The following is a 26,104-nucleotide window of genomic DNA, read 5'->3' on the forward strand; positions in this document are numbered from 1 at the left end:
CTCACCCACACAGGTTAGATCCAATAGCTAGTGCCAGGCCTCTCTATCTTGCAACAAAAACATCTCCATGTGAAGGAATATTGCAGTCGAGTTCTTTTTCATAATCTCTTCCCTCTACACCCACACATGCACATAGTGAGGGGGTGAGAGGGAGATGGGGGTAAAAAGGAGAGCTGGTAAAAGAAAATGAAAAGAGATGAGGGGGGTGGAGAGGAAGAGAAGTGCTCATGAGAGCCAGGAGGTAGTTGTTATAGTAACTGTGTCTCTATACCTGTCAATCAGAGCTATTTCAGGCATCTCGCTTCTATGGTTAAAAAAAAAGGAAAAAAAGCACATATCAGGGCCAGAGAGCTGTTTCGTTCAGGCAAATTTATCAGGCAATGCACACGCACTGATACTGGCAACTTGTAAGCTGACAAATTAACACCATAAATGAGATTTCAGCATTATGTCATTCTATTTAAAGCTTCCCACATCTCCACTTCACTGTGCACTTTATAAAGGGGGGAAAGTTGAATGACAGCCAGGCATTCTGTACACTTTGGTGCAGTAAAGAAGATTCTTTTCCCCTTATTACATTATTACATCACAACCCTAGCTAGCCAGTGCTTTAAGCTGTAACAATTATTCAGATATTTCATTGCTATTAATCACTTTTAAGCTGTTTAACACAGGTTGTGTTTGCTGTCTCACTATATTACATTGAAAATGTGTTGTTGTATTACTGCTTTAATGCCTAATTTAACATCTGGCCAATGGACAACAGTTGAAATGGAGCCATTTGGCCAGCACTGGCACATTTACAGTGATGCTGAGTAATGTGCATCATCCTTGAAAAAAATAAATAAATAAATCTAGATATTAAACTGCAAACCACGCTACTTGAACTGTGTCACAGAATCCTCGAAGTGATTATTCATTTGCACCACATAGCATTCAGGTGCATGTTGACTCAGTATGTGGGTACATATATATAAAACATGTTTTAATCCTATTTTCTATTAATTGAGCTACAAATTTAAACATACACTGTGGAATGAAGAGTATCCCCCGAGGCGGAAGGGTCCCTTATTGGGTATTTCTGTCGAACAGATCCTTAATCGAGTACTTCTATGTAATTAGCCAAAGAAAACCCTTGATTCAGCCTTATTATGGACAAACACATGGTGAGGAGGAGAGAAAAGCGATGAGAGAAAAGAGTGGGGGTGTAAGAACAGTGTGAGCACCAATATGGCTGAGTGCTGAGTTTGGGAGCCATTAGGCAGAAGGTAATTAATACCTGTCACTGCAGTGCTCTGTTTGCTGCCTTTATTCTGTTTCAGACCAATTAAAATATGACACTCCTCCGGTGGAGAACGTCTTGTTAAAATTAAGCGCCTGAGACACAAAGACACCTTTGATAAACACATCCAGAGCTACAATTGGCTTTGGCACCAGCAACACCATTCTGTGTAGATAGATAGAGAGGGAAGGAGCAGAGAAACATGGCAGTGTGTGTGTGTGTGTGTTGTGTCACTTCCAGCAGCAGGTGATGTAGGCTGTTAGATCTGATTAAAAGTGTGCATCCCTGTGAGTTTCACTCTCAAACACACACACACACACACTGATGGCTGAATAATGTAATGTTATGAGACATTCATGAGCCAAGAGATACTGACCGGTGTAGGTAATCCACTGCCAATGATTTGCAGCTTGGATGGCAAGGACAGATGAACGGTAAGCAAAAACAGATGAGCCAGGGGAGAGGGAAAAAATGGAGGAGAGCAGCTGAGGATATAAAAAGACAGGTGGCATACACAAAAAAGAGCTTAGCAGAGAAGGAAAACAAGATGAAGAGAGTGTGACAGGAAGGAAAACAAAGCATGGAATGAACACTGAGGGAAAATTAAGTGAAATATGGTGGGATTTTTAAAGAGTTGGTGGTGATAGGAACTCGAAAAAAAAGGCAGATTAGATGGAGAGAGGAGAGGGGAAAATGGAGAGAGGTGGAGTGATGGATGCAGGCAGGGGACCAGCAGCTCTCTGCCAACATCTCCATGCATCCTTCCAGACATCACACTGCGCTGCCATCTGCCTCCCTGCCACACACACACGCGCACACACACACACAGGGAGGAGATATGCGAAATCATTAGCATCTCCTGACACTGAATAAATATCTGGGGATGAAATCTGTCTGTGGAGAAATCACCTGCGGGGAAATATGATTGGATGAGATCACGACCTCAATGGAACGTAATTTGCATGGCATCTAAATGGGATCTGCCCCCAGTGCTCGGGGGTCAAAAGGCATTCGATTAGTTGGATAGGACAACTCACTCACTGATTGGCTAAAAAACAGCAACAATGGCAGGTAAAGTGCCACTTCCTCCCCTGTGAGCTGCACCACTGCCCTCTTCTGGCTGAAATACAAACCCACAGTTTAATATATGTATAAAAAATAAACACAGACCAACCCAACATTTACAGGCAGACACACTCTGGCTGACAGTTTTTAATCACATTAGAGCTGATGAATAAAAATAAACACAAAGAGCATGAGAGTGCAGAACAGAGTGCCTCGGTTAACCACATACAGATTCTAATTTATACATATTTATATAATAGAACCATATCTCCCACTTGTACAGCCTCTGATTGTAACACAGAAATAAACCCACATTATATGGGTGAAAGAGAGACAATGAGAAAGAAACAAAAAAGAGTGCCAAACTCCCAACAGTCGTCCACATTAGAAAACCTACCGGCCATTTGTTTTTATAGGTTTATACATCAGTGAGGCATCAGTATTCATTACAAAAATAGGAATATACTTGATAGATAGTGAAGCGGTGGGGGTTGTGTTGTGTTGACTGGGTGGGGGGGGTTGAGGATGTGGCCGTGCCCCTTCATTAGTAGTGAGTAATGATTACCTATCCACCCACCCAACACACACAAGCACACCCCCAGAAATCAGGAAACGAAGAGCCATTCTGGGATTCCATGAGTGTTGTACAGCAGTCCGGCTCAGAGAGACAGTAATCAATAAGAAACAGGTTAGAGTTTAAATTAAACAATCAACAAAACCATTAGAAAAATCAGTACATAAAAAAGTTGCCAAAGGAAAGGGTTAGTAAACTGATGAAAGGAAAAGTGCTGTCAAAACACATGAGAGAGAGTGAGCGATGAAAAAGAAATGAACAGAACAAAGTTTTAAAGGTTTTCTGAAAGAAAGTGCAAAGCAGCTCAGAGGTCCCCCTTCATACAGCTGCTGTTAGTGAGAGATAAGTATAAGATGAGAGGGGGGTGTGGGCTGAGATCAACTGTTATTGCTGGGGATGTATTTTTTTATTTGGTGTTAAGATGTGAGGAGGGAATCAGGGGCTGTGGAGGAGAGTTATTGCTGAGGGTAAAAGGGCTGTTGCTGGGGCGGTTGCTGGGGGTAACCAGGGTATGGCTGTCCTGCTGGGGGGGCTCCAGGGTATGCGCCCTGCCCCGGAGCTGCCTGGTAGGGCATGTAGGGCATGTTAGGCATGTTGGGCATGTTGTACTGGCCATAAGAAGCGTAGGGGTTGTAGCCCATGGGCATCTGGTAGTACCTGCATGGACACAACAAAAGACAGTGTGAGAGTGTCATATGTGTGTAGATGTCCTTAATACTGTGCTGTTACAGAGTCAAAAACAAAGACTTCTACCCAGAGGTTTTCTGCATGTCTTAACTTTTAACCTATCTATCTAATCTATTATGTAGGTCAAGCTGTGTTCAGAAATGTGCATGCTGGGATACAAAACTGACCCTTGGTAGCCTTGGTAGGAGGGGTAAGGTGGACCCTGTGCCTGGGATGGTGGTGCCACAGGTGGTGGGTTGTTGGTGGGAGTGCCAGCAGGTAGTGTGGGAGTGGCGGAGGCCGCCTGGGGATTGAAGCTGGGTGGAGGTGGCCTGGCTGGAGGCATGGGCTTTGGCTGAGGCTGCTGGACTTGTTGAGGCTGCTGGGCCTAGAACGCAGAGACCAAACAGGAAGATCAGCACAGTTCGTATGAAGTTCAGCTGTGCTCAGTTTAGATTTGTGGCTGCTTACAAACACGGTCCTGGGTGCAGGAGTTGGGCCTGGGGCAGGGGCAGGGGCGGGCGCAGCAGGGTTGCTCTGATAGGCAGGAACATTGAAGGATGGAGCGCTGGGCTCCCGAGCGATGCTCTGCTGCAGCTCCCTGAAACCAGAATTCACATCGACATCAGATCAGATAGTGCTGCATGGTTCCACCACTTTCATCTGCTCACAACCCCACAGCCTCTCATACATAGTAACGCTGCTCAGGTGACCTCTGCCTGCACAAAACCACTGACTGTAACATAATATGAAATTCAGAAACTTTTAAAACCAATAAAACCTGCTCAGTACATACTTGAGGAGTTCATCCCGCTCCGTTTTACGAGCAAAAACGATGTCACTGCATTTGTTCTGGAACTTTAGCAGGATTTCTGTCAAGTCGTTGTAGAACTAAGGGGGGAAAAAGGGGACAAAAATAAATCACCTGCTTTGACATAAAAAAAGTTTCTGACTGCATATGCATTACAGCAGTACAGCTGATCCATGTGTGCTGCTGTTGTGCTGAGGGAGTACCTTGGTGCCTTCACGCAGGTTGCTGCTGATCTCAACGTAACTGTCGTGGGCTGAAGCCAGCTTCTTCAGGACTTCTTCCCTCTGGTTGGCCTCCGTGTTGGACTGCTTCAGACTGCTGAACTCCTGGTGGGATGTCTGCAAGACGATCACAGGTTGAGACCAGACCAGAAGTGCATAACCTCTGACAGTATTTCTCTCCAAACAATGGCATTTGGGCTTTACTTTGGACATTATTTGTCTGAACCACAATTTACTTTTTGTTTGCCCTGTTGGAGATCAAGGGGAATGTTAAGGTCTGTCAGCTGGTTCAGGCTTCTTATTCAATATTGAGTGTTTGCGTACCTGTACTTGTCCCAGCAGTTCTTCCTGTGTGCGCAGGCTGGCCTGTACCCTTTGGTTATAGGCACTATACAGCTGGTCGAGGTTTGAGAGAGACAGCTGCTCTTCATTGACGAGTCCATCCTGGGCGAGCGCTGTCAGGAAGGTGGTGGACATATCGAAGGTCACAGACTTGATTTCTCCCTCCAGGGTCTCCCTCTCCTTCTTCACCTCATCCAACTTGGCAAGCTGGGAGCGCAGCACGTTCACTACCTGAAGGGGGCAGACATCCATTTTTCTCCTTTCAGGACACTTCAGCCAACATTAATCCCTGACGTCCTATCATCATCATCATAATGAACACAGCACATCTCAACACTTCTTCACTTCAGCATTAGTACAGTGTAGCTGAAGAGGCATGCACTTCTTCCTTGCTCTTTCCACAGTTCTGCTTGCTTGGTTATTTATGTTCCCCAGTGAAACAAAGTGCAGAGTCAGCAAGCAAAATGAAAAATGGAGCTACTGTGAGGAGGAGGGAAGGGGCCATAAAGTACACAATGTCCACTGGGTGTTTGTGTCATACAAAAAAATGCATTGGGAAAAGGTGACACAATCCAATGTAAAAAAAACAGACCATAAAAGTCTTACATTAACTGGCTATACAACCAAAGATACAAAGACATCAGACAGACCTCGCTGCCCTGCAGGGTCCGGGTCGGGTTAGCAGAGGGAATGGCAGCATTAAGCTCGTTTTCGGGTTTACACAGCAGGGCGATCATGTCACAGTGGGTGTTGTAGCGGTCCTTCACCACCTGGTCAGCCTGCACTGCCTTGTCCAAGATGTTGCGGAAGTTAGCACCCTCTAAGAGAGAGAGAGAGAGAGAGAGAGAGAGAGAGAGAGAGAGAGGTATGAAGGTTGGAGAGAAAGAGAGATGAGAGAAGGTAAAAAAGGGAGAGATGAGGAGTGGTTTTCGGGTTGTACCTGCACGGAGGGGTTTGTACAGGTCTCCAGAGGGGGTTCTGTTCCAGCGCTGGCTGAACTTGGTTCTCAGGTCATTGTCTGTTGTCTCTTCATCATCCAGCATCTTCAAAGACTGATGGACAAAAACACACACACTAGCAATTATAAACACTACAACACACTGACACATCAGGTGATACACCTTTAGGACCAGCAAGAGTGAGAATTAAAAAAAAATAAATAACAGTAAGTCTTTGCCCAACAGAATTACACTTCCCAGTTTTGGCTATTTTTGTCTTTAAACAACACAACTGACTACTTTTTTTTAGAAAATTAGGGCAATTTGGTTTGGACTTTTTATCTCTGCCAACAAACTTGGAAGCAGATTGTGTTTTATGTTTTATGTTTTCTCTCCCGTCTGTTTATTTGTTTGTCATCAAGATGCTTAAAAATGTGCTGGCTGAGGCGGGTGGACAGACCGTCCTTGGCCCAAAGATCAGTGGATTAGATTTCTCTGATGATCCTGATCTGGGATTTCCGCCATCAGGGACGATTAAGAGTTTTTAGTATTAATTTGTGGTGGAAACTCCAACATTCATGGTGTCCAAATCATGTGACTAATCAGCATTGGATTCATATGTTGCTTCAACACACAAGCTGTTTACGGCCGGTAGGTCTGAAAGTGGCACTTAACTTTTAAAAAATAAGAGTTATAGATCACTGACCTCATCCAGGATCTCTCTGTTGCGGGTCAATAGCTCAGGCAGGTCTTTGATAAGCTGCTCGATGCTCTGCAGTCCTCCCTGCTGCACAATGGATCTGGCCTTCTCAGCAATAGATTGTGGGATAGAGTCTCCAGACAGATCCTCCAGAGCAGCTGGCAGGTTCAGGGATGCCAACACCCTGACAGAGTGACACATCATCGGTCAATTGTTAAGGCCCTTGAACAAACTTACTTTGACAAAGTTTGTTTTGAATTTTGGCCTGAAAAATATTTTCATTCTACAGCTTCTAGAAAAAATGAATGTAACACTGAACTGCAAGGCACTTACTGTATTAGCACCATGTGATGGTACTAAGTGTTACTTGGAACATGAGTAATTGTATCGACATTTTAATGGGACCTGGTGCACTACTTTGTAATGCATTCTTAATCTATTCAGAGAAGCACTTATTGACTGATGTTCAAAGGAAGACACTGCCCAAAGACATGCACAAGCACATGGCGAGCTAGTTATACAGAGACACTACGGCATACCCATTGCAGAGATTGGTTGCCTCTCTCATGGTTCCCACCAGTCTGTTAATGGTCTCGGCCTTCCTCTGGGTGTAAATGCTCATGGCCTGCTGCACCGCCATGGGAACCATCTTCTCAAACAAGTCTGAAAAGAGTGACACAAATAAAAAACTAAGAGAAAAAACTGCAGCTTTTGGCACATAAAATATCATCTACCACACACTCTTAAAACAGGTCAAGAGGAAGATGCATTAAATATTTCAACATTTTTTATACAATTTCAAGATAGTTGGGCCTGATCACTCATCTGTGGAAACAGTATCAGTCAATAACAAGCAAACTTAGTTGGAACATGTCTGTGTATCGCACCTGTGAATTTCTGACTGAGTGGAGGTGTGATGACAGTGGCTTTTACTAGTGCTGCTTTTCCGATATGCTCCAGATCCTTGACATTGGGGACCGGATCATGGTAGATAAAATCATTGTCTTTTTTAGCCGCAGTCAGGGATCTATTGATCTTGTCAGTCAGGTCCTTAACGCTCACGTACTCGTCATAACGAGATGCCACCGTCTTCACCAGCTCTGCTGCATGCTGGAGTGATTGACAGGAGGAAAACACATCAATTCATGAATAATGTTTACTGGTTTATATGTTGAGGTTTAAGGTGAGATGATGCACTGGGGAAGGAAAATGACAACCCATCATCTCAGGTAGTAATCAGATATGGGCTCCAAGTGTATCTATACCTGCAGACGAGCAATCTCCTCTCCAAAGCGCTTCTTCTGCTTGGCCAGGACGCTCTGGTGCAGCTCTGCGTTAGCTTGCATGATGCAGTGCTTGGCAGCCAGCACCGGTAGCACTTCCTGAAAATAAAAATACTGACCAGGGAGAGGCAACCACAGAGCAACACGCAGGCACGCAAACATATATGTACACACACGCGCACATGACGACAAGGCAAACCACAAATGGCAGACGTACAACAGCGAGGTCAAATCACAAGTGACATCACAAAAGCCAATCACCAACAAGCATGAGCAGTGGGGAGTGCGCGAACACACACACACACACACACAGACAACAAGTGCCAACACCACCACGAGGGATGCAGAAAGAAAGGAAACAACGAGAGAGAAAAACAGAACAGGCCATGAGTGTTCAACCTTTCAGCAAAAGCTGCTACACCTTCATCAAACCTCCCACAGCCATAAATCCATGTGTATGTGTGTGTGTGACAGTTTATGCGTATGTTTGATTTCAGGGATTGAGGCACAACCAACAGGGATACTACTTTACAGATATGAACATTCTTGATCTTTTGTTTACAGAGAAACAATAACATTGTTATCCTATAAAAGCATCCGTGGCTGTCAGTGTGAATCAGAGTTTTACTTTGACAGGTTAATTACATCTGTGTCATCCAAAACATACAAGTTTAAGCTTTGGACAAAAAAAAAAAATCATTTATCAAAGGTTAAATATCTGTTGATTGACTGTTTAGCTCAAATATATATGGAGGAATACTATATAATAATTAGGTTGTAGGTTAAAAGGTGACAGATATATGAAATTACAGCTTTACCTATTATGAGACATGTCCAAATATATCAATATCATTTTATGTGATTTATCCTCGGTGGCATGAACCTGTGGTAGTGTGTGTTTCTGTGTGTTAGACAGACAGTGAGCACTTCAGATGCCCTCAGACACCCATGATTAGATAGTGAGAAACCAATCAGAAAGAAACAACAACAACAAGTCAAATTGTGGTTTAGTAGTATCCAACCAATCACAGTGAAAACAGGATGGAAATGGGCCGATGAGAACAGAGAGGTTGCAAAACAGACAGTCCCACAACCTGAGTCTGTTTTCCCACATAAACACACAAAAGAATTTACACGCAACACACACACACACACCAAACCATACAGAATCCCCACTCTGTATGTCTGCACCACACTGAACACATGGCTGACTGTCAATGCATTGTCCTGTGGTTAGTGTCTGTTTGTATTTGTGTGCATGTGTGTGTTCTTCACATACCTTGGGTAGGTTGTCTTTGTACTGGCACTGCTTGAAGGCATCGCCGTAGAAATCTGCTGCCTGATTGGCCAGCTTTGCAATGACAGCGTCTTTCATTTTATCTAATGGGCAGAAAAAGTCATCCAACCCATTAGAACACACATTACACGCAGATTTGTGATTATTGTGTATGTTCAATCACATTTAATGTTGTGTAACAGATGAGATTATGAGTGCTTGTCAGAGCTGACCGCTGCTATTGCTTTAGTTGATTTAAAAACTGCCCTTGATGAAAACATCCTACAGTGTTAAAACTATTTCACAACAAAAAAACTCTTCTCAGCAGATTATATTTGTTTAATGGGAGCATATTTTTATGATGTCATCTTCTCTGTAGACAGAACTGGGACACAAACTGTGCACAACCGGGATCAAAACTGCTCCTATCATTGCTACAAATTAATCTTAACACACAGGATTTGCATGAGTGCGTAATTAAATGTGCTATGTATTCAGACAAGACCCCAAAATAATGCAAACTCCCAAAACAGATGAGCAAGCATAAATTAAGCAGTAACACATGCATGACGCAACTTTGAAACTATTTTGTGTGACCTCAATTAAGACTGGATTCTTACATATCTGCATGACATAAATGGTGATAAATGATCATTAAACTGCACTGAAAGGCTTAGTTGTCTCTACAGCAGCTGTTAGTACATGTACAGCCTGAATGTACAGGACTGCGGCAGTGTTTGTTACCTGAAGTGGCTTTGAGGAAGAAGACCTCCTGGGCCTGGGCCAGCATAATGAGGCTCAGAGTGCCTACAGTCTCAGGGGAGATGTCCATGGTGGGCTCTCTGTTCAGAGCAGACAGCACTGTGTCCTTGATGTGACCAAATGCTCCACTGGCCAGCTGCATGAAGAAAGATCATCAGACTCTACAGCAGAGGCCAAAAACAGTAACTACCACTGCTCCCACACAGATCACCTGTGGCTGTACCATCATCATCAGACGCAGACAGTTAAGAACAATTTTCAACTTCTTTCAATCATTCCAACAATATAGTTTACTGGCAACTGACATGAAAAGAATCCCTCTTGTTTTGTTAACTTGTCATTCGTTTTATTCGCGTCATGCCGCAGAAGTGAGGCAGGAGGACGACTGGTTTGTATCTGCCGACAGATTTTGAGGAACTACAGATCGAAAGTAAGGAGGGATCAAAATTTTTTCACAAATTGTTCAGAAAGTCAATTCCAGAAGTGATTTGAACTTCAGCAGAGGCATGAAACTTTAAGTGAAACTGAAAATCTAACCAAGACCAGGAACACATTTCTAAACGTCTGGTGTAAGAAGAAAAGACTAAATAACCCACCTGATAGTATTTGGCAGCAGCCTTGAGTCCCTCGTCATTGTCGAGATTCTGTTCAGAAGCGATCTGACTGGCCAGAGCCCCGACATTAAACAAAACACACGTCTTTTCATAGCCCAAACTGGCTAAAGCTGGAAGAAAAAGAGCAGGAAGTCTTGAGAGTCAAATAATAAATAAATAATGACTGCAAAGTGAACAGAGTGGCATCTATCTTTCACCCTGTGGATACTGACACAGTTGTTTGTGTGGGGCTGGGATTTTCTCCAACTAACATTTCTAATTCTTCATTCCACATTTTTCTCACCCAGAGTTCACTGAGGAGGATTTCACAGCCGTGAACTCCCACAGGTCAACACAGAGGGGAGTTGTATTAACAAGATAAGTTATGAAGAGTCTGGCCTTTGTGTATTATATGTCACATGGCTTTAATGAACTGTAAAGTGTCTTTGGTACACACCAGTCCCTGTCCCTGCATTTCACATGTCGGTGTCGACCAAATCTTTCATCAAAATCTATACACCACCTTGTTGGGCCAGTTTCTGAATGCAAACTGAAGCAGTGCTTCAGTTTGCATTCTAAAGCCAGGACTGAATCAAAGATGTATACTTGAAAGGCAAAGTTTTAACTAGTCTTTATGTCTGCAAGACTCCAATTTTCACAAATAAATCATATATACATATATGAGTTGCCCTTACCAAGCTTGACTGAGCCTCCGAACAGTGATCCTTTATCAAAGGCATCTTTCCATGTGAACGTTAAGCAAAGCTGCAGAAACAGAGAGACACTCTGTTTAAGTTCTGATGAGGAACTGAGGTTAACCAATAGATAGATATGGTTTAATGGATTACCTGGTTTTCAGAGAAGGGAAACTTGGGCTCGACAGCACAAAGCTGGTCATAGTATCTGTGAAGAGAAAGAAATGTCATGATTACATATGTTTGTGTCTCTGTTAGGACAGAACCATTTCCATGCTGACAACATGTAAAAAGTACTGCAAGTTATTATTTACAAATTAATATAAGATGCCAAGACCGCAGAGCTGTGATTTGAAGAAGCTCTGCCATTCCAGAGACACTTGACAATGACTCATGAAAAAACAGCAGGCCAGGGTTACACACTGCAGTGAACGCACATACAATAAGTCAATAAGACAGCTCCTGGTCTCTTCATTCGATCTGTATCTGTGTTCTGAACAGTCTAGTTCTGAGTATGACATCATATGGAGAGGCCAGTTTGGGAATCCCCAATTACCACTTTATCAACACAGCTATTCTGGACTGTAGTAGAAATATACACACACAAACAAGACTGGCTTCATAATTATATAGATCTGTCCACATATACAGGCCACAAGGTACACAAAGCGACAAACACAGCCTTTTGAAAGAGTCTAAGAAAGCGAAGACTGGCCAAATGTCCTCACTTTACAAAAATGTCCTCAGTGGTAACCTGGTTCTCACAAAGATAGCTGTCCAAGAGCACATGCATACACACACACAGAGACAGAGGAAACCTGAGAAAAGGTGCGCCACCTGGTTGACTAAACTGAGAAAGAAAATGTACGACACAAACAATAGTAACTATGGTGACACAACAGCTGTGCGTCGGTATAGGGCCTACTGATCATGCTACCCAGCCATTGAGCAACAATGCTAACAGTTCCCTATTCCAACACCGACACCTAGCCTTCCACCTTACTGCTTATCAGCCCAGACAAGATGTGATGTACAGCCCAGAGATTACATGCAAAGGGCTATAATTTACTTATTATCAGAGAGCAACATCCATTAATAAACAGGCATCCACTCCAGCTACACCACAGTTGTACACACCAAATCTCAATGGGCAGTAAAACGAGCACTGAATCAATACAGTCACACTGGATTTGTACATCCTCAATTTAAACCAAAACTTGACATTCATGACCATAACCACTTGTGGTGACACAGGCAGTGCATGTCAGAAATTAAGTCACATGAGTGACAACGGCGTATTGAAAGTCAGTGACTGCTTTACATTACCTAATTGTTTTGGCTGCAGTCCCAAGCAGTAGCTGTAAAAATAATAACCTTGGCTGTAATCTTTCAAGAGGTTAAAAAAGGCAAACCATTTAACAGAACACTGCAGTTTAGAAAGTCACAGTGGATGCTTCATCTGGGCAAACCCTGCGCTTTAAAGTACTCACAAATCACACAAATCAGTGAGAACAAAGACGGGTATTTTAGAGAGGGCAAAGTCCATATATACATCTTATATTTTCTATAAATGACCTAAGAATGGTGTGTGTTGGTTTATATTAAGTCAGGTTTTCATGATGAAGATGGATGAGGACTGGATCAAGAAAACCTGTGTAGCCATCATTAAGACTCAGACAATAATCTGTCAGTACATACAAGGCTGCAGCTAACTACAGCCAGGTGGTGCAGGAGGTGAAAGGGACACAGAGGAACTTGTCAAGCAAATTCCTCTATGCAAAGTGGTTGACACACTGTGACTGTGTGTTTTTGTCAACTGAAGACATGATGGCTGGATTTAGTCATACTCACAGTGACGTACAGTCCTGTTTTAGCTTGACTGACCTCTAACAGCATTACCTGTATATTCTATATCATTATAGTATCATAGAAATGTATCATTTTTTGACTCGCCTTGGTGACAATGACTATAAAACTGAATGCTGAAACGGATTGTAGCACTACGGTAACCCATGTACAGCTTTCTTTGCCCCTTTCAGTGTAGCTATAGGCCACAGCACGGTTAGCATGGCTAATTTAGTCGGAGCTGTCTAATTTAACAGACTAACATGTCGGGTCTGTCAAGTCATGGAAACTTGGCAAGGATAACATGAGTCACTTCGGTGACAACTACCTCCTAGCGTTTTAGCTTGACTAACTTTAGCTTCCAGTGTTAGCATCTACACGCTAACACAACTGGGTGCGGCAATGACTGAGCTAATTCACCTTCACAGTTTAGTGTTAGTAATATGGCAGCTGGTTCAGGTGTTAAAAGAAAGTTTTTATTTTACCGGAGTAGGATCTCTAGGGAGCTCTCGTGTTTGTCAAGCGGCCTTCCCAGCGCATTCTTGCGGAGCTTATTCAACTCCTCCACGGCGCGGATATACTCTCCCTGCTCCTCGCCCGCTGGATATGCAGACGTTACAAATTTCGACAGCGGTTTCACCAGATCCACTTCTGAAGATTTTTTCAACGGGACTGAAATAAATGTCGCCATTTCGGCCCGTAAAAACCTTATATTAAATCACAAAACAGCCACAAATAGCGAGCAACGGACACAAACAACAGCGAGCGATCCACTTCCTGAATTCTGACAGTGAACGTCAATTACGTCATGGAGAACGGAGAGGCGCACCGCGCAGAATCAGTAAACGTTTGATTAAAGCTAACAGAAACGATCACGTGTGATGTGGTAGAAAAGCATAGAACAACAATAAGATATAGCCCCAAAATAAAAACATAAAAATGTCAATATAACAAAACGAAGAGGTTGTTAAAAAAAGGCACCCATGTTTATGATACACCTATTTTGCTGCTGCAGCCAGCTAGTTTTATTTTTTACGTCTTATTAGTACGTTAATTGAGTTCACCTGTGTGTTATCTGTAGTTTGTATTGACTGTAAACACATCTGTAGCTATCTAGCTGCACTTTGATGGATAGTTATCACTGTGAAACCAGCTTCACAATTCAAACAATTATAAATAAACGCAGATGGGGGTTTAAACAACACTACACATTACCACTGTGAGGCATTCAGGTGTAAACCACCATTCATTTTTTTTTGCTCTGCAGGCTGTGTCCTCAGTCCTATCTGTTAATTAGCAACAGCTGGATTCACTACACATCCTCAGTGAAATCTGGCAGCATCTTAAAAAAATCAGTGTAAAATTTTGTCTTGAATAAATTAAATTAAATTAAATTAAGAAACCTTTATTAGTCCCACAATGGGGAAATTGCTTAAGGCAGCCCAGCAAAGAGTGCCATTCACCAGTGAGTACACTGGAGGCTATGCAGGTAAAGTGCCTTGCCCAAGGACACACAGCAGTGACTAGGGAGAAGTTGGGATCGAACCACCAACCTTCCACTGCCACTTGTGCCCAATAAATAAACAATATTGTTCCTAATTTTGACTGACAATTGCAACCAATAAATTTGTTTAAGAACTACACAGGTAGAATGATATTTGTCCTGCATACCGTAATAATGAAGCAGAACACCAGAGAAAGTTATGAAATCATTTATTCCCAGCACATGTGGTTGTGTACATCTCCAGCATATGATACTGTGCACATGAGAAGCATCATCATCGACATTAGGCTGTACATTAACAGTGGTCACCTCTCCCGCTCGCACTCTCACACACAATCACACTGACAGGTCGGTCAGGCCTTCAACAGGCCAATACTACTGGCCAGTGTTTACCTGACTGACATCTGCTCTATTCTCACCAATTTCTGAGCTTCTGAAGACGGTTCACTGTGCTGTGGTATTTGTGTCCTTGTAAACACCATGAGAGCTACAGTCCTGGCTCTGGCGTGCGATGAGACAGATACTTTTTAGTCTCGACATTCTTTTTTTTTGTTCTCCTCATTAGGCGGATAAGAAGAGGGTTGGGCTACTGACTACACATCAAGCTTTAATTTTTGTGAAATTCTTCAGTGCAGGCTTGGTCTCTAATGTCTGGAAAAAAAGAGGGGTTACACTCACTGACAAAATTTTCCATCCCACCAATTTCCCCGGTCTTTCACATGCTCTTTACGACATAGCAAGCTAAACACAGTTTCATTGTACTATTGACAGAAAAAAGTTAATGACAACTGACATAATGAAGGAAAAAATGATACACATGCACACACATACACATTCTGACATGAAGTGTCACCTTCAGAAATGCCAGACACTGTGTGCCGAAATGAAACGGGCCGACTAAAACAAAGTGGACTCGCAGGAGTCCTGCCAATTTATTTAAGGGTTCTCCAAACACATGATCTGCACTTCCTGTGTTCGGCTACTTAAAGAAAAAAAAATCTGAAGCTGGACAAGGTTCTGCCCTGATTTTGTCAACAGAATAGGACTACTAATATCAGGCAACATCTATCAGTTGTTTCTGGCAAAGGAGATCCCAGAAAGGAGAATTCATTTCTTTAGTGCACAAGCATTTCCACTACATTTTAATTATTTTTGACAGTTTTTAAAATGTAAAAAATGACCAGAGCCACTGTGGCTTTTCTTCAGAAACTGTCCACCAATCTGAAACTGGTTTGGTCCACATAATTGTAGGTTTTTGGATAGGTGACTACCACTACACCCTTAATGCTCATTTATGGCCAGAATCCCAAACCACTCTTTTCTCAACCAGTGTTTCAAAGCAGAGTATGAAATGCAGTGTATGTGTAAACGTGAGTAAAAGATCAAGCTGAACAGCCAATATGGCACCAGAAATCAGTAATTTCGATGACAGCAACAGAAAGAGCTGATCCATAAATAATCAACTAAAACAGTAAAAAGCACAGGCCCAAGAGGACATACAACTGGAGAGCTGAGCAGTGTGACATCATGTTGACACAGATATGGTTGTCAATAACACAGGAGGACTCTTATGTGACAAGAGTTGATGAAATCAGTCCAAGAAAAAAAATAAAGTGGCGTCAACATCCACACATGACGCCGCTTCCACAAATCTAGCCTGGATATTTCAGGGGTTTACCAAGCTCAGCTGATCAATAAAAAAGTTATTAATGATTTATTAAGACAACCCCATCAAGAATGTTAGACAAGCAGAGTAAGGTGGGATTTTCCGTTAAGCAGGTTAGTATGAGATCGCATGCTGTTCAGCAGTACAGGTTATCAAATACTGGCCTAGTGCTGGTTGTGCATGTCGCGTAGGAAGGGCAACGAGCAATAAGGAAACTGCTTTCTTTTTCCTTCTGCCTGCCAGCACGAAACCCACCCCTCTCTCCTGGAGCCTCCACCCTCCCTTCTCCACAAAGAAACCATATAAAAAGACAAAAAAATAAATAATAAAATCAAAATACATAGATTAACATTGTTAACTTTCCCCTAATCCCATATGATCCCCCCAGTCTCTCCTCTTTAAACTCATCTCCTCCATTAATAATGTTTTCAATATGAAACAGTGGACACACCCATGTCAGATTCTAACATTTACATGGCTTAGGCGCAGTCTTTCCGTCGAACGATCGTATAGAGAGATGGGGAGGAAGTAGGAGGAAAGAGTAGAGGCAGGGAGGGAGGGAGGGAGGGACAGAGGGAGGCTTCTGCTCCAAAACAGAGGGTGGAGTATTAGAGATGCCATCTGTCCTCCTCACTACTTCAGGATTAAATGGAGTCCTTCACCCGATTCATCTGGAGGGAGACACAAGAGACAAAAGTACAGTAAATCCCTGTCAAACAAAGGCAGAATATATTTCTTGTTGCAATGCAGGAGACCACAAGCTCAGTGTGCTAATGCATTAGCATCTGACCTTTGACGGTGCTGATCAAAAAACAGCTCTCGTCAGGCAAGTTGTAAACCATCTGTACGGGGAGAAAAAGAGACAGAATGAAATGATGGAGCTCTGAGATACGTTTCTACAGTTCTGAAAGTGTTTGTCTTGGCATGTAAATTCCATGCAAATGTATACAGACATCAGAGTGTCATTTGAGGTCATGTTTACCCTTTTATCCCTTATGATTTCAAAGGAAATAAAGAATAGCTAAAGACCAACACAAAGTAATGACAAGTTAAACCTAAACACAGGACCAAGTGTCATTTTAGGAAAAAATTTTTATGGTGAATTTAGTGCACCAAGTGCTGTGAGGGCCTTTTTGTGTATGTAGTGTGTGTATGTGTTGGTACCTGGTCACTTAGCAGGATGTGTATGCCTGTAGGACCCTGTCTGTACACCTGTTGGATCTTTCCCAGTGGAAGGCTGCACACACACGCCATCTTACGAATGAGCTCTGCAGCTGTGAGATCCTCTAAGTACAGAGCGTGGTACACTGCACAGAAACAGAATCCTGCTTAATATTTACAGTGTGCTATTCATCTGATTAGTATAATCAGCATACACATGTTCTTTACCTTGTAAACTAGAGGAGATGCTGTGTTCTCCATTTTCATTGGCGCCATGTCTCTCCAGCAGGGGGCTCTCCTGAAGGGACTCTTGACAGACATACACTGTCAACCTAGGACGCACAGACCTACACACACAAACAGCCATGACATTGTTTATTAGTATCACAACGCAGCGCAAATGTAAGCCAAGTCACTACACACTGCCACACACCTGGATTTGAGTGCATTGAATAGTCTGATCCCATCTGCTGGTCCACAAATCTGGACCAAGTCGTCCCGCGTTAGCTTTAACAAATCAGAACCTACACAGAGGAGAAATACCAAAGATTTGTAATGGATGTGTGACAACATTACATTCATGCATTATACTGTGTGACTGACAACGTGTCTGTGCATACCTGAGAAGTGAGAGAAGAGCCGTGTGTAGGAGCTGAAGCGGTTTTTCAGAAGCCATTTCTGTGTGTCCTGTATGGAGGCAGTGGGGCTCAACTGCTGTAAAGACAGGCAAAGACACAGAGGATGTTAACACAAGGGTCAGAGACAATCATTATATTTATTTACTTGCTTTTCTAATTATGACATGCTTACATGCAACATTTTTTTCTACCAGCTCATACATGTGACTAACTGAAGACTAACCTCTGAGTTGCCATGGCTACCAGGGTCTGCCTGGTGATTGGGAGAGGATGAGTCACTAGAAAACAAAGACAAAACAATTAGTGATTATTGGTAAGACGGACATACACAATTCAGTCCAAACAGAAAAAACAAAGACACTAGTACCTGTCCAGCACTGAGGAGGTTGTGTAGGTGGACAGTGGGGTGGAGGTGAAGGAGGGAGTAGCTGCCTGGTTGGGGCTGGCATAGGCATTGTCTGGCCATGGGGAGCACTGAGGAAAAAAACACACTTTTAAATATTCTGTGGTGATACTTAACAAAGATGACACGAGCAGCTCCAACCACCCAAAAAGAAGTGTTTAAGGTTTACATAAATGTACATGTATGGACTGGAAATGTAGTTTTTAACCATCTTCAAATACATGGCATTATAACATCCCTAGCAACTGTGTAAGAAGGGCCCAGTCTGTGGATGGAGTGATAGGGAGGAGTGGAGGAGAGCAGGGTGCTTACACTGCCTCGCTTGGCCAAGGAGTCGCCACAGTCAGCGGGAAGTGTCCGCTTGCTGGACTTTTTCAACTCATGGTCACCCGCATCCTCTATGATGGGCTCAAGCCTCGTCTACACAGACACACAGCAGAGGTTAGCCAGCCATGCTCCAACACACAAACACAACCAACGCACACCAAGATGGAGGTTTTTTTCTCGACAATAAGCATGATAAAAATCAGATACACAGAAAATATCTTTACCTATATGTAAACAGAAATGCTAACAAAGCATTTGTTTAAGTGTAGTCTAGGAGCCTACAGGTAAACAATTACTGTAAGCAAAACAGTGTGGGTTTGACATGCATGCTTTCATGCATAGATAAAATCCATAAAAGACAAATAGGCTGACTGTACAGTCATGCACCATGAGTTACAAACCAATTAAAAAGTCACTAACTGTAAGCTTAAAATCATGAACTTTAAACAAAACTACTTTGTTCTATGTGTTTTATAAATTAGCAATACATGTATCACTGCTCACTGCTGTGTATGCATGCATTACTGCCACAGAGAAGAATTATAAATGTTGGTGATTTTAAACAGACCGCCATGTCTTTAGTGCCTCTGAGTGACATTATACTTGAGAAAATGGTCGGTGTAATATTAATATCTCTAAATTCTAAACCTCAACTGAAAGCTATTAGTCATTTACTTTGCTAAAAAAATTGAATATAAACACAAAACTACACGCAGCTATTGTCAGTACTACAGCAAAATGAGAGCTGAAGCCAAACACAGTTTGACAATCCGCTGCAGCCGTGTACTAACCTCTGACAGAATAGTGGTATCGTAAGAAGGCTGGTACTTTTCCTTCTCTTGAGCAGTGCGTTTCTCCATCTTCTCCCTATCAGTCTTTTGCTTACGGTCCGCCCCCTTTGGCTGAACAGGAAGCAGAGAAAAAGAGATTTAACTACTGTAAGGTGTGCCACAGACGAGAGTAAATAATACCAACACGTGACCCTGTGAGAGTGTGTGTACCTTGAAGACTTTGATTTGGCAGGAGGCAGAGTGGAGGTGCTCTGCGTACTCTCCACTGTCTCCCGGGGCGAACGTGTCAATCTGGATCCTGAAGGGGACGCCCTTCTCTCCACCATGCTTTCTGGGAGTGAACTCTGTGCTGATGCAGTGCACCTGCAGACACACATACATGCTCAAAATATGTTTGATGTGGAGATGTGGAAATATGGAACCACACCTAACAAATGGCACAAAGAGAACTGATGTGTGAGTATGGGAATTTAATATGTCAGGATCTTTGTGTGTTACCTGCACAAAAACAGAAGTTCTTTTGTTCATGTCCCACAGAAACTCTGCAGCATTAAGCTGGGAGGGGTGAGTCTTTGGCTCCACAATGCCCACTGACATAGGGATATCTGCCTCACACACACACACACAGATATTTGAGCTCCAAATCATACACAAGGGACAGTTAACAAGTAAACACCTATCGCCAGGCATCTTTACCGATGTCAAGGAGACGGTCGCCAGGACGATTCCACTTCCAGCCCTCCAGCTGCTGGTGCTCTGTATACTGCAGCCGACGGTCATGAAACACTACTCGCACTATGCTCTATATATGCATACACACACAGACACACACATGTTAGATTCCTGAATTTCCCCTAGGGGGATCAATAAAGGATCTCTCTATCTGTGTAGATTTAAAGTGACATGAGAAGTAAAAGTTTGTCCTACAGCTGTAAACATCCTCTCACCTTCACCATCTTGTTGTTGATCTCTGGTATTTCCCCAGGCTTCCTGTTGTCTAACATGCGCACCTCATATGACTGGCCTGAGAGAGACACGAAAGGGAAAAAAACACATAATTAAAAGAAAGACGTGATGGATGTATATGTGTGAAGACAAAAGCCTTTATCTACTGCACAATTCTAGCTCTGATCTGCTCAACAATTGAACTTTATATTTTCTAAGGCCTCCTATCAGCTCTATACCTCTTATTTTCACAAATCAAACCTCATAGAAAATGTCCACAACAGTAACAGAACTTGCTGTGAAGAATTAAGCTGAAAAGTTGTCAGATGTCTCATTTGGACGAATATAAATGATGACTGACTAATACTTTGCTCGGGCTGAATTCAGAGCCGTTTCAATGCCCCCCCACCCCACGCAGATTTTGGCCAATACATTGATTAGCACAACATGCCCACAATATGCTGACCTTGTCCAAGAAATGCTGTGCATCTAATGACATGGATGACCAAACCACCTTCAAAATTGTCCAGTCAGCAGTTTGAAAAATGTATCAGCAAAACAAAAACTTGGTGCAACATGTATACTAGCTGCACTATTGCATCTGAGAAAAAAATATTTTATGTAAATCAACTGGCAGTCTCCATCTGCATACTCGCTGTTGCTTCTTGATATAAAGCTCATGTTGCTGCCTCTTGTTTGTGTTGTAAATGTAGAGGGCAGAAGAGGGTGCCATTCTCATCCACACTGGTTTCATTTTACAGTGATCATATTAATGTGCTTTAATTTAATATGTTAATTATTTATTAATGTTGACTAAAACACAAGTAGATTGTGTCTGTGTAAAACCGTTCAGGCTAAAGTTTTGACAACCAGATCAATGCAGACTCTTCATTGACTACAAGGAGTGCATTCTGTGTCTCACCTTGGTTTAGGTATGTGAGCGTCTCGTCATGCAGCTTGACAGCAGGCGAGGTGGCGGCGCAGAGCACATACTGGAATGGGGGATTTTTGGTCTCGTTTTCAGGGGGAAGGCTGGAGTCCTCCTGCTTAAAGATTGGCAGAGCCAGCACATCACTGAAGGGACACAGAAAAAAACAGAACAAGAGTTAACCTTTCTGCTATTTTCAGCTGTCTTTTGTTTCCCAAGTGGGATCAAATCTGATGGCAACAAGACTGCATGATCAAAAATGAGAAGGAATCCTGCCCTTATTCATCCAAACTGTTTTTTTTTTTATCTCCCATCCAATTGCTTTGTGCCATTTACACCACTTTTGACAAGTCGATACTTCACAGCGTAGAATTATGGATCTGCCTATTTTAGAATAAGTGACGAAGGCTTTTCATTGATCAAATGGCTCTCTCTTAATTATGTATGTATAGAGCTGCAGCAGGATAAATGAACAGAAACACCCAGAGATAGACTGTGCTGCTGACATATACTATCTCTCACACTTTGGCAGCCACTCCAGACAACCAAGGCGTCCTCAGCTCACCCTGACAAATGCTGCGGGAGTGTCAACGAGTGCACAGAGAACAGGAGTGTGTGTGTTGATGTCAGTGCATGTGCAAAAAAGGGAGTTCTTTGCTGATCACGGTATCCCATTACCTGGAAAACATTTTTGGCAAGTCACAAGTCTAAACCTGAGGCAAAGTTAAAAAACAATTTGAAGACATTGCTGCAGCACCTTCTTCCGAACAACAGAGTCTTTCAAACGCCGCCCGGTTGATGTGTTCAGACACAGATCACTTTACTTCAATCACTTGCCGGTATGATTTCTTTGCAGTGTGTGCCCAGACAACCTGGGTGCTACAGACTCTTTTTGAGCCATGCTGCCCAAAAAAACTGTCTGCATCCTGAAATCTGAGGAGCTCGTTCCACTGAAACACACTGAGACATTCTGTTCCTACCAGCTGCTGACCCCAAACACACCCCACCCCAAGTGCATAGATAGTACATCATCTGCAGTCATACACATGCACCCTGTTTTCGCTAACTCACTTATAGGCATGCCACCACTTGGGCACTGGTGAACTTGATTACTCTCACAAGTGGCACACACACACACCTACGTCACTCTCAGATACACATACACTAAAAGCAGATGGACCGGGGGGTTGCTGATAACACATATCAGCAAGGTCTTGCCGCTGTCACACAAATATCACTACATACCAATAACCTGTTACATAACACAGTTCACACATACTGAGAATTACTAATTGAACAGGTGGTTTACAACAATACAGCTCTGATGCAAACTGATTTATTCTTTAATCATTTAAAAGAGAGATAAACTAGACTGACAGACTATCAACCGGCACTGATGACTAACCAGTGTTTCATACGATGTAATGTCTGAGAATAAACCACCTGTGACCAAAAACTGCTGCAAAGCCCAAATGTCATTAATTTAAAACGGCAATCTAGATTTCTTCCAATTTCTACATAGTGACAGACAATGTGTGTGTAGAGGGTGGTGCTGAGAATCATGTAATATCAGTGAAAATTAGATGTTGGTACAGTTAGGAAACCAAAAAAATGGCCTCCAGTGTACTCACTGGTGTATGGTGCTCTTTGCTGGGCTGCCTTAAGCAATTTCCCCATTGTGGGACTAAAGGTTTCTTAATAATTTCTTAATAAAAGTGTGAAAAATTCAATGTTAAAAAAGAGAAAATAAATAGTGTCTTTTTTCAACAAACATTGGGAAGACATCTTGGTTTGTCACTTTGATAATTGCTGCTAAACATTATTGCTACTCAATCTGTAGCTGCAGAGTTGGGCAGGTTTACACATTGTAAATGAATGACTAATCATCAGTCTCAGGGGTCAAGAAGTACTGGATACAACAACTGCTATGCTGCAGCTACTAAAGGTAATATCCCAAGGCCTATAAACTAGATGTGCTTCTGTGAATCAACATTCCCAATATGACACCTAACATTTGTATGTTTATATATGAAGCCCAATTAGCCCCCCACTGTGGGACTAATAAAGGTTTCTTAATCTTAATGAATATGGGCATAAGAATTTGTAACTATAGCACTCAAGGTGGGTTGGCATTGTCTGACTAGTGGATAAAGGGCTTCATGTGTGCATTATTGCACAGCCTGGCAATTAATTTAAGGGAAATTTTTAAAATCTAGTGCACTATGTATAAATCCTCCCCAACTGCACCATAACCTTACATGTGACTACTGCAGCACACTGGGGAGTTTTATGATTGCTTAACTCTTTGAAGCCAAATCGACCTCTCAGCCCAGACACAATGTACAAGCTTTTGTTTTCCAAACAGTCACCCTGACAACTTTTGCAGTCTGGGGAGCCAAAACATAGCCTGTCCTGCAGACTTCCTCAGTGTAAGACAAAGCTTGGTAACATATCCAAAACAAACTGTAAATGGGTATAATGTATGCGCCCCTTACAGTAGAACATAATTTTTACTTGAGCTTTTGTGTGGGCTTAGACAAATTAATCTCTGGCCCTGGCTGTGGCACCCTGCAGTGACTGCCCTGTTCCAAATCCCAAAACAAAGAGGGACCATCACACCCAGCACAAAGGGAATAACACACCCTGGAAGGGTGACTGCAGTGTTACCACCTCGAGACAGTGTGTGTTCTTCCTAGCAATAACAACTACTACAGTGCTATGAAGCTGGGGTTTGCATGTTGACTCCTGTCTCTCTAACCTCATGCTGTATGCTCCAGCCCCCAGCTCCTGCCCAATGCCGGACAGGCTGGCATCGAAGTCGTGCACCAACCCCGACTCAATGGTGGCGTCGTCCATCTTCAGCACCCAGGCCATTGGCCCCAGCTCCTTGTCCTCGGCTTCTACTCGGAGGGCCGCCAGCTTGCTTCAGGTACGAGAGGTCGGCTAGCGAGGAAGTGGGCTGTGCAGCTTCTGAGTGACACCGTGAGGGGAAAGTTATTCTGCTAGCCCGTTAGCCGCTCCTTGGCAAGCTGGGCAAGCGAATCGGTAGCTCTTTACAGAGACATGATGTATAGCCATATCTCCATTCAGGTTTATGGGCTTGTTCAGACAAAGCGGTGGTCTACGACCGGAAGACTACCTGGAAGTAACAATAAGTCAGAACTCAACCAGCTGGCGAATAGTTAGTCGTGACTGAAGATGCGAGTTGATTGTCAGCATGCTAACGTTAGCTAACAGCTAGCTTTACAAAGATAGCTTAAGCAAGCTAGCGTGAACTCGGCAGCCGGTTGTTATTCCAGGCATGTAGTCTTCAAACAGTCTAGCCAACAGCCACTTAGCAAAAGAAGTAGCGAAATGATATTTTGTTAGTCCACACGCCGCATCCCACGTAGCGTCCGCACAGCTGTTGCTACCTAGCTACCAAGCTAACTAGCATCAACTTCACTTGCTATGTCCGGTGACCTAAGAGCAGCTCTCCTCTGGCACTCCCTGTACCATCCCAAACCGCGCTCCTCTTCTCATCGCGGGACTGGAATCACCGCCGAGCCTCCCAGTCTTTCAAACGCAGTCCTTCAACCATCCAAAGTGAAGCGTTTGACACAAAACCAGGCATCAACATGGCTCCCTCAGCATAGAGACTGTCGGTCTGTGAAGTCTGCAGCGCTGCCACAGCCAGCCTCGGGAACGATGCCAGGACGCTGATTAACCAATCAGAGGCCGCCTCCTGTGACCAACGCAGATGCATTAGCCAATCAGAGGCCTTCGTGCTTCCGTCATTGTGTCCAACTGTAGTTGCGCTTTGCCCCCAAGAAACTACAATACATCTACGAAGTCATTACTGTCAACAAAGATGAACACTGTGCACACATGTAGCCACCGCCTTAGGAGTCACACCGGAACGTTTATCTATCGCACAGCAACAAATATGGCGTTGAGTGTGAGTCGATGTAGAAGGAAGTAGGTTTACTCATTCACGTGTCATATAATAAAAACTGCCAGCACTCACATTGGCGCCATAACATCAATAAAATAAACACGTAATCATGTGTTTGTGTTTACAAGTGTTCGTACCGTGTGTAGCTGCTGCCGCCGTGTCTCTGGACGGGCGCTCGGAAGTTTTCAGTGTAGGGCTGCCAGAACAACATTGTGCCTCACAACACCAACAACAACAGCCGTGGCTTCACAAACACACACGACTCAGCCCGGTACCGACGAGGTCCAAACGGAAGCTCTGCGTTTTATTCATGTCAGTGTCTTACAAGCAGAAGAGTGCGATACACAGGAGCTGGCTGTTATCGTGTTGTTGTGTTTCTCTCTCTCTCTCTCTCTCTGTGTGGTCAATAATTACCCACCAGTGGGACGTCGCGCGCGGGCAAGTCTATAAGTTTTTTCCGAGCACGCGCTATTTTGGCTCGAGGAGAAGATGACGCGCCTCGTGTTTTAATTAAAGCCCTCTGACATGTCTGACCTTTCAGGAACATTCATACACAATAAAAAAAGTCCAAACATGTAAATAAACAATTTACATGCCAAGATTTTTATTATTATTATTCAAATATAAGTGATTTAAAAAGAACTTCAAAATGATTACGCTGTGGAAACAGGTGGAGTTAGTGTATCATGTTTTGTATATTGATCCTAGTTTACCTATAATACTTGAATCTGCAAATGTAAAATAAGAACAAGTG

The 26,104-nt window shown here is 43.1% G+C and overlaps 2 protein-coding genes across 10 annotated transcripts; both read right to left on the reverse strand.

Moving 5' to 3' along the window:
* Positions 1–2,462: 2,462 nt before the first annotated feature.
* pdcd6ip (programmed cell death 6 interacting protein) lies at positions 2,463–13,859 on the reverse strand. 2 transcript variants are annotated; one of them, XM_028398560.1, is made up of 18 exons: positions 13,539–13,859; positions 11,362–11,416; positions 11,209–11,278; positions 10,517–10,644; positions 9,903–10,056; positions 9,162–9,262; positions 7,865–7,981; positions 7,487–7,709; positions 7,139–7,262; positions 6,606–6,783; positions 5,902–6,013; positions 5,612–5,781; positions 4,944–5,192; positions 4,602–4,736; positions 4,384–4,478; positions 4,059–4,188; positions 3,776–3,975; positions 2,463–3,578 (listed from the first exon to the last, which is right to left on the reverse strand). In XM_028398560.1, exons 1-18 carry the CDS (start codon positions 13,742–13,744, stop codon positions 3,377–3,379), a joined length of 2,649 nt encoding a protein of 882 aa, XP_028254361.1. In that variant the 5' UTR covers positions 13,745–13,859; the 3' UTR covers positions 2,463–3,376. The 2 variants fall into 2 exon arrangements, with proteins under 2 accessions (XP_028254361.1, XP_028254360.1); XM_028398559.1 differs by having other exon boundaries at positions 7,865–7,996.
* An 890-nt stretch (positions 13,860–14,749) lies between these two features.
* ubp1 (upstream binding protein 1) lies at positions 14,750–25,761 on the reverse strand. 8 transcript variants are annotated; one of them, XM_028397829.1, is made up of 17 exons: positions 25,488–25,761; positions 24,175–24,386; positions 21,411–21,562; positions 20,491–20,567; positions 20,240–20,345; positions 20,042–20,148; positions 19,754–19,906; positions 19,544–19,654; positions 18,738–18,845; positions 18,390–18,496; positions 18,246–18,300; positions 18,005–18,098; positions 17,818–17,908; positions 17,613–17,731; positions 17,388–17,530; positions 17,014–17,065; positions 14,750–16,894 (listed from the first exon to the last, which is right to left on the reverse strand). In XM_028397829.1, exons 2-17 carry the CDS (start codon positions 24,288–24,290, stop codon positions 16,857–16,859), a joined length of 1,629 nt encoding a protein of 542 aa, XP_028253630.1. In that variant the 5' UTR covers positions 24,291–24,386; positions 25,488–25,761; the 3' UTR covers positions 14,750–16,856. The 8 variants fall into 8 exon arrangements, with proteins under 8 accessions (XP_028253630.1, XP_028253614.1, XP_028253639.1 ...); XM_028397813.1 differs by having other exon boundaries at positions 24,175–24,555; positions 25,488–25,760; XM_028397838.1 differs by lacking the exon at positions 25,488–25,761 and adding an exon at positions 24,879–25,427.
* Positions 25,762–26,104: the final 343 nt, after the last annotated feature.

The sequence above is a fragment of the Parambassis ranga genome, chromosome 2 (genome assembly GCF_900634625.1).
Source record: "Parambassis ranga chromosome 2, fParRan2.1, whole genome shotgun sequence".
Classification (NCBI taxonomy): Eukaryota; Metazoa; Chordata; class Actinopteri; family Ambassidae; genus Parambassis; species Parambassis ranga.